This window comes from Maylandia zebra, linkage group LG2 (genome assembly GCF_041146795.1).
Source record: "Maylandia zebra isolate NMK-2024a linkage group LG2, Mzebra_GT3a, whole genome shotgun sequence".
Taxonomy (NCBI): domain Eukaryota; kingdom Metazoa; phylum Chordata; class Actinopteri; order Cichliformes; family Cichlidae; genus Maylandia; species Maylandia zebra.
This window is the reverse complement of record NC_135168.1, coordinates 44,197,053-44,206,345: the sequence shown is the minus strand read 5'-3', so window position 1 is coordinate 44,206,345 and position 9,293 is coordinate 44,197,053. Positions and strand designations below refer to the sequence as shown.

At 37.8% G+C, this 9,293-nt stretch overlaps 1 protein-coding gene across 5 annotated transcripts in view; it reads right to left on the bottom strand.

Annotated features, from left to right (window-relative positions):
* Positions 1–1,216: 1,216 nt before the first annotated feature.
* Positions 1,217–9,293, bottom strand: part of mbnl3 (muscleblind-like splicing regulator 3) — a 37,649-nt gene continuing 29,572 nt past the window's right edge. For 3 of the 5 annotated variants that reach the window (XM_012917671.4, XM_076874882.1, XM_012917670.4), the window contains one exon: positions 1,217–7,864. In XM_012917671.4, coding sequence (XP_012773125.1) covers positions 7,722–7,864 — 143 coding nt within the window. In that variant the 3' untranslated portion in view covers positions 1,217–7,721. The remainder of the gene's footprint in view (positions 7,865–9,293) is intronic. The other 2 variants (XM_012917674.5, XM_012917675.3) reach the window with 2 other exon arrangements.

Sequence of the window (9,293 nt, the reverse complement as noted above, 5' to 3'; positions counted from 1 at the left end):
TTCCTGTTTTTATATTTATATTTGGGTGAAGTTCTCTGAATAGCTTTACTATAGTGCTTTTAACTGCAATAGATTAAGTTAGTGGTCTGCTAATTCAGATTAATTCTGCATACTGAAGACAGTGACTCTCTACAGTGCAGTTAATTTCAAAACTGCATCATTCATCACACTTTGCACTCTGTTATCTAAGAAACTTTAATTTCATCTGGTTTTTGCCATACTGTCTTTAGTAAGCCATTTTGCATTTTTTATTGTAATGCATAGTCATATTACCTCATTATATTTGAGTTAATTTATTTTTTAGATAATTAAGATAATTGTTTGATCCTGTTTTATTTAATTTTATTGAGCTATAGACTATTTTATTCATTTAAACTATATGTTGTTGGGCAGATCATTAGGTATGCCTTTAAACTCCTCAATCAACACAAATATTTAATCAGCCAATAACATGGCAGCAACTCAGTGTATTGACATGTTGAGTTCAAATTGAGCATCAAAATAGGGAAGAATTGTGATTTAAGGAACTTTGAAAATGGCATGAATGGGATGGTCTGAGTATTTCAGAAACTGTGGATCTAGTGGGATTTTCCCACAAAATCACCGGGTTTACAGAGCATGGTTTTCTGAGGGAAAATGCCTTGTTGATACCTGAGGTCAGAGGAGAATGGTGAGACTATGTCAAGCTGATAAGGGTCAACAGTAATTCGTTACAACCAAGGAGGAAGAGCATCTGTGAACCCAGATGAGCTGCAGCAGCAGAAGTCCACATCAGGTGCCAGTATTGTCAGCTAAGAACAGGAAACTGAGGCCACGATTTGAGGCTACAACATTTCTGAGGAATGTTTCCAGTTCCCAGTACTGGCAAGGTGTACCTAACAAATTGTCCAGTGTGTCTATACCCTATGCTTGAATAAATTTAACCCCATAATATTTTCATCTTGATCCCAATGACCTGATTTCTCTTTTGTGAAAGGTTAAAAGGTCTTTCCTGGGTGCCAAAACACTTTATATACAGATAAGCCCCTGAGATGCATGTGTGTTATTGTAGTCTTAGTTATTAACAGTTGTTGCATAAAGGGGTCCTTTAAGGCCATATATGCACATTTAGGGGCATTACCAGATGTTCAGGGTGTACGTTGTGGTTTGTATACTTCTTTTGCTGTATTTGTATGTCTGCAATGAAAGAGACAAAAAGAAAAAACACACAAGAGGATCACAATGAAGTGTTTTATTTAAGGTCAAACAGAAATTGCAGAACTCATCATAGGCACAGTAACTTACTCATAATTAGCTATACACTGCAAAATATATTGGCATGTAGCACAGCAGCACATACAAGCACCACAAGCAGAAAACAGAGTGAAACAAAGAAACAGCAGTCACGTTCAAGTCTGCCCAAGAGTGTCAGAGTTTTTTATGGCTTAGTCCTGAACAGTCTTTGGCCCTCATCATCTTCCACGGGGGTGTCGTTCAGTCGGCGATTGTACCCAATTTAAAAAATAAGTTGTGGACTCAACAGAGGATGTAATTAAATTGATATGATTGGCACACGCTCAGTTCACGTGGCGGTTTTAGTCATTGAGATGTAGAACCTAAAAGTCCAGTTTGCACATTAAAGGCACAATCACAACTAAAATGAATCGTAACAATACAGTGATTTAAAACCCACAGCATGTACTTAAACTGGGACAGCAATGATGAGGGGAGCTGGTGAGTCAGTAGAGACGCTTTGGTGAGTTGTGGGTACACGTCGTTCAGAGACCCGTCCCTGCTCACAAACTCTTTGAAGTCAATATTCAACAGTCAGAGGGCTGTGAACCGATTCTCCAGGATGACTCAGTCAGTTCAACACTAGGAGAAGTGCCATGGCAACAAAATCGCTGGCTTTGGGGGCAAATAAAGAGGATCACATGTTCAAATCAGCAGAACCAGAGTCATGTGAGGATGCTGCTGCTGCTGGGAGAGGAAAATATTGGAAAAGCCGTTTGTTTGCAATTTAGTCTAAAATCCTGAGGAGAATTCAGATTTATTGTTGTTTTGGTTAATGACAAGAAACAGGAGAGTTTAAAAAAATTACAAAATGACAGAGATGAAGGAGAATTTAAATCTCTGTTCCTCTGTGGTCAGATTTAATATCGGCTCCTATTTTGTTTTTTTCCAGCCTGCAGATGGAGCTACTCTGTGCTTTATTTCGGTGCTTTACTGGAGAGAGGAATGTGTCTGCATGTCATCTGCTCAGATTAGGTTCTTACATATGATCCACCTCTCCTGTTTGATGTCAGGGTCGCATATTATTAAACCACAGAGGATCAATCAACTGAAGTGAACTGAAAAAAAATAGCTTTATAAAGCAAATCATTTGTAGTTTACAGCTAGGCAGTGCCATGCTTAGCAAAGAACAGGGCTCTAGCAACAAACAAAAGGGCAGATGTAAGAAAACAATAGACATATCGTTAACAATATATTGATTAGATTTTTTTTAATTGACTCTTTTATCTGTATTTATTCAAAATAAATTTTGAGTATTCTGACATAGTTATGTACATAAGTGCAAACAAGGTGAACATCACACATTCGTATACACCTCAGTGAGGATCGACATCACCCAGCACAGCTGGGCAGTAAGAGACCTCGAGACCACCTTCTTGGCCAAAACCTGAGCCAGATCTCTCGGTCTGTAGGAGGCAAACGGCAAAAACCGCTCGCCTCCACAGAAAAAAAGATCTTCCAGTTAGTCCAAGGGTCTCTTTACCTCCCTGACAGATGTTTGCTCTAAAAGCCAGAGTTCATTCCTATTTCTCAAAAACACCATGTACAAGAAGAAAAAACCTAAATATAAAATGAACGTCAAATAAACAAAACAAAATAAATGGCTGACCTCCCCTAAGGACCTTTGGATATTACAAGGATTAAAGTTTTTTCAATCACGTTGCAACAAGACAAACTAATAATTAGACATTCCCTTTTCGGATAGGTTAGTGCTGTATGTCATCTCAATTATTGTGGAAAAAAAATCACTATTAGGATAATAAAAAGGTAGCCATGTTGTCATTTTGTTGCCATAGCAACAGCAACTATTACCATTAACAATGACTCCATCATTGTGTACAAATGATTTTCATATCATAATGTTTTTCATATTGGTCTACACAAACTATTAACTACATATAAATGATTTTTTTGTTGTCATTATTGTTATTATTATTTTCATGCCGCGTTTTTTTTTTTTTTTTTCAGAAAAAAAAATCTTACATTTATTACATTTTCATACACAGCTGTGACATATGATCGAGGATTAAGGCCCTTTGTTTGTATTCTCAGGACTGAGTTAACTGTGTCCACATGCTGAAGGATCTGATCACAGGACAGCGAAGATCAGAGCTCTGCACACGTTGAACAGTTATGATTCAGGACCGTGTGGGGAAAAAAAATTACAACCAGGCCCAAAGGTAATCAAGTACAAGAGAATGAATGAGGGAACAAAATTAAGAGGTAAAAACATTGTTTGTATTTTTTTTTTCTCATGGTGCTCCACAATCCTCAAATTAATACACTCTTGAGCCTTAATAGATACATTTAAATGTATTTAAAAACCTCAAATGCCCTCGAGAGGCACAGTTTATTAATCAAGTATTCTGTTTTTCCAGCTGGACAGTGAAGGCATACTGATGATAGGGGTAGGGTCACTTAAGGAGGGGATTGGCTGGACGAAGCTAGTCTTTAGAAAAAGGGACCTGTCTGGACATTCTGATCATCAGGTTCATAGAGACAGCTATGAGCCTACATACTGTTTGATCCACCATGCAGATAAAAAGTCAGCTATACTTTAAAAAATACTTTATTCAACTATTTTGGGAGATACACTTATTCACAAGATTTTATATCACTCTTATGTCTGTATAGTAAATATGAAGCTTAAATCAGCTGTATGGGGCACTAGCCTGTTTCCATACAAAGTGGAGCTACACAGATAAATTAACAGGTATTAGGTTATTACAAATAAGGTGTCCTCTAAAAGTATGTAAACTGAAATAGATATTTTAAACCTCAGTTTTAGCATTTTAGGATGAAAGCATTGCATGAGATAAAATACAGACTGGCTTTAGCTTTTATTATGTGCTATTTAATACACAAACAGCACAGAAATAGATAGTTATGCATCTTGATATTTGTAGACCAGTTCAGTAGCGTTTACTTTAGGCTACCTTTTCGCTGTTCAGTCAACATGCTTTCATATGGCTTCTGATGTAGAGGATCTGTGGATTTGTTCTCTGCTCGGTCTGTTTGACCTCAGCACAGCCTCTGATACTGTCGACCATGATACTTTCCTTAGTAGACCTATGGTTTCCATTTGACTAACCTTCTTCTTATTTATCTGCAAGGCTCAGATAAATGCGAGGCTCAATCCTGAGCCAGCTGGCATCATTCAGGGTTTTTCAGAAGTTTCTTATCGTTTCTATGCAGATGACATTTACTTATACGTCTATCATTTTCTATTATATTTTATTGTGATTTTTCACAGTTTTTATTTATTTTACACTATTTTTTGCCAAGCACTTTATAACTTCATTTCTGTGACAAGTGCTTTTATAAATAAACTTTACTTATATACTATATAAGAGCTAAAGCCACCTACTGTTTTGTCTCATTTTTGTGCTTTAATAGCAACTTCAGATGCACAAATTATCCAATAATATCTGTTAACGCACTTATAGAGGGCACTCTATTCTTGTTTAAGTTGGCTTAAGTTATTACAAACATTACACAGTTTGTCCAAAAGCTAACTTTTAGTTATCTAAAAGGTGTAAACACCTTCCATGCAAGACTGCACATTTAATCTTTAAAATGGATATAAAGAGGGCACTCTGTAGTTTTATAGATGTTTTCCTCCTGTAATTATTTCTTCATGGACAGTTTACAATCCATCTGGGTTATATTGCTGGTTGCCTGGCAACCTCACTGTTCACAAGCAGTCACGATGTGTAATGCGGTTGTTTTTGCACAACTGTTTATTAAGGTGTGCTGGCCTTTTCTCTGTGTTAACTAGCAGCTCTTTCCAGCTTAGTATTAGCACAGAAACATAAGAGCAGCTCAGATCTTCTGTCTTTAAAAAAAAGTAAGCAGATATGTGTACTTTTTCTTAAACTGCCACAAATACGCCATTTGGGGCATTTAGGTGGTCAGGAGGGAAAAGCTTTTACACGCCCAAAATGAGGGTTAATCCCAGGATTATACCTGGTGCTGAACTTGCAGCTCTGGCTGGGTGGGTTTTCTGCACAGTTATGTCTCCACAAAGCCTTTCTACACCAAAAGTTAACAGAATCAGGGCTGCAGTACTGGGACAAGGGAAATACATGTGAGAAAAAAGGTAGCATGCTGACTTTCTGCCTAATGAGAATATGCTTTGTTTATAGTGCTTTGGATACTACAGAGGGTAGGGGTAGAAAAACTGACTAGCAATAAATGGTACTGAAATGTACCTGAATTGTGTACATTTGTACTTCAAAGAGTACAGCAGTCTGCTCTACCTTTTCTGACAGTGAAAGATATTTCTAAAAGTAGTCACACCACCCATTAACATTAAATATAAATCTATATAACAATACACATACTTTAATATGTCTTAACACAGTTTCATCATGGTACCTACAGTATGTGACCTCTGAAATAGTCTATATAGAGTGAACCATTACATTTCAGCATGCCTGTCTTTTAGAAGGGCATGTGTAAAGTTTTTGCATTAGATACATTCACGACACATTAACATTATTTAAAATGAATAATGTTCAATGGGAGATGTGTAATATCTGCAGCATTTACATCTAACCAAATATGTGATCCATCGTCTTTTCTGACACACGTATGTATGCACACAACTCTCTGATTTATTTCCTTACATTGACAGTAAGACAGCACAGCTGTCTCAGAGAAGAAACTGATACAAATGTGATTTCATATTATAATAATGTACCAAATAACACATCTGTCTTTGAGCACTGGTCTGGTCTTACAGTGTACTGACAGTTTTGTTTGAGGAGACTTGAAAGAGGCACATTTGAATTTGGATATAAGTGATTTCAGCCCAGTTTCCAAAGCTGTTAAGTTCATTTTTTTGTATACACCTACAAAGCAATTCCTTACACACTTGAAAGTCCCCCCCAATTTTTTTTTCACCATCAGACATCAAGCATGAGAATTGTTCATCCTTTTCTACAACTTGATTCTGGTTATAAGAATATTTAGAGTCTCGTCATTTTTGACAAACAGGACAGCAGTAGAAAGACATGACATTTTAAAGTCAGACAGGACATTTTCAAGTTCGAAGCTTTCTCCCTGCAGAACCATAAAACATAAAAATCTTGTGCCACTTATTTAGTCCAAAAGCCACATTAAACAAACAGCCTTTTGAAATACATCTCTGCATTAGAGAGGGAAACATTTATTTGGAGGATTTATCCAGATATTGCATTAAACGGGCAGTTCCTTGCATATACCGCAGACTTTAGGCACAACAAAAGGAAACCGATCTCGCTTCCATCTTGTGCAATAACTGACATCAGGTGTAAAAGTTTAAGTGGCATTTACAGGCGAGCTGAACACACACAGAATCGGTTTCAAAGAGTGTTCAGGTTTCAAATCACAGAGGAAACAGGATGAACCTTTCCTTTTTTAGTCGTTACACAGTTACCCATCACAAAAGAAACACAATCACTGATCGGAAATCACGATTCAAGAAACTTCACAGCTCAGGTTTATCAGTTTTGATGATTGGAGCTGTCTGGTCTATTACTGGAGAGTACTATACAGAGAGGGGCCCTTACATAGAGAACATAACCTCAGCTGCTTTAAGGCAGTTTATTTAACACATCCTAAAGATATCCCTCATCCCATCTTCTTTATAAGAAGTAATTACATACTAAGTTACTTTCACCCAGTCTACATTTTTCAATAAAACAGGGGGGGCGAATCATTCATTGCATTTAGGAAACTCTAATATACATTTTAAGAGGCATTTGCTGTAACCAGTAGACTTTATCCCAATAGCAGCTACAGGCTAATACACTCTATTTACGTAACTAATTCTTCTTTGAATAATTTTTGGGACACTAAGTCTCCTCTGCAGCTGAGCAGAAAAAATCAAAGGCACAAACAAATGAACAACAACCCCTTACTGACGTATCACCGGGCAAAATGAGACCATGATGACAGACTGAGCGGTACACGTCGTACAACACAAACGTCACATTTGCACTCATCTTGAGACGTAAACGTGACATGATATGAAACACTCTTTCACTTTGACAGCCCGTCATGGTTGGAGACCGGCAGCTGGTCCGTCTGAATTTTCTACAATGAACTTCTCAGAGTTTCTTACTTTGGAACAGTCAAATGTGTTGGGTGGCCTCATGTGATGGCTCCGACCCATAAAGGGCATTTAGTCTTGAATATATATGTGTGTGTGTGTGTGTGTTTATGTGTGTGCACATGTGCTGCACTTTTAAGGTGTGGGCATGTATGGCTGTAAGGACGAGGGAGCTCTATTGCTCGCCCCGATCAAGTCAGTATGCATCAGGGTGGCTGCTTTAAAGCAACGGTAATACGTCCAGGTCTGTATTGCATGAACCATCGCAGCTCTCTTACGTTCACAACATGATATCAGTCGGTGTGCACTGTGGGCGAGGCACATGTTTGCTGCAGTGCTCGGGGTTTATGGGACTTTAACTGGGGTTTCGGGAAAGGCTTACTGAGTTTAGTGCCACAGGAGCTGCCACCAGCAGTTTGGGGACGGGGCAGAAATGGGTTTCCATGGGAATGCACTGGAGCTCCACCGGATCTGAAGTCAGAAGCTCCGAGGGGTCTACTGGAAGAGAGAGAGGGGGGGAAGAGGAGGAGGAGGAGCTGTGAGTTCTTACAGACACAAACATATGCAGGCAAACCTCTGTAGCAGATTATTTTATACTGATATCTGTGCTTAATTATAATGATCTTTTAAAATTATGGGCAAAGCAAATAGTCAAGTTAGCACTGAGGTTGTTTTTATAGATGTTAATGCTGAATGTGTGTTATCACCTCACTTTACACCTTTGCTTGTTTGAATCTTCACGTCAAAAAGAGAGAGGGTTGGGTGTAACATCTCAGGAAGGAAAGTTTACAAAATCTGTGATACCTAGTCGACTAGTTATGCACTCATCCATAGTAGCAGCAGGTTAGTTCAAAATCATGGACTGGTATGATGCTGGTAAACCGAAAGAATGCAAATTTAGTTCATTTCAGGTAAATTCCATTAAAGCTGCATAGTAGAGTCGAGCCACATGTGATTTCATCTTAAATGTGAAACATTTTTTCCTGCTGGTTTTGAAATTAAAAATCCCCATCATGTTTCGTAAAAATCAAAGCAAACGGACTTCTGTTTTAGCTGTAAGTAAACAACAAAAGCAGCAAACACCACCAGTCAAAGGATTTTAGAGCGCTCTCATTTTTATACATATTAAGGGAAATTACATTGTGTAATATCTCAGTGCACTCTGAGTAAATAATGGTAATGGTTAATCCTTCAGTTTGTGCAAGCTCTTAAATCAAAGTGATGTTTTTATTGCTAAAATATCAAATTTACTGCTTTACAAAAAAACAGAAAGAATTAGTAAAGCACATTATTGTTTTTTGATCGAGATGGTAAATTACAGCTATTTACTAGTTTTGGTGGTTGAATGCTATCTAACGCTTGATTAAGTGTGCTGGCTCAAATTCGGGAATAAAAACGTGAATTCAGTTTGTTGTTTGCCAAATAAATAAAAACATAATTTTTAGTTTTAAGCAAGTTTTTGACAGATTTCTAAAATATTTGTGCTTTTTTTTGGTGTTTTGTCAGGTGGTCTAACAAATTTGTGAAGCACTGTGGCCACTTTCAGTTGTTTCCTTATTCACGAGAGGTCACCACAGCAGGTAGCTTTAATTTGGCAGATTTTCTACTCTGGATCCCCTTCCTGATGCAGCCCCAAAGGGATCTGGATCTCCTCCTGGGATCAAACCGGGACTCCTTCACTTGTTAGGTGGGCTCTGGGCTTTAATTTCAGTGATCACTGGGACATAAAAGAAAACACACATAAAGAATGAAGAGGCAAATTTGATAAAAAAAACTGCTTAAAATTTTGTGCCAAAATTAAGGTTTAACAAGCATTTTTCATCTTTTTGTGTTGTGGATTTTTTTTTGTCACATATCTCTTGTAACGTCTGTGTTGTACCGGTCTTTCCACAGTGGCGCACACATCAATGCACTTGCGGGTTGACCT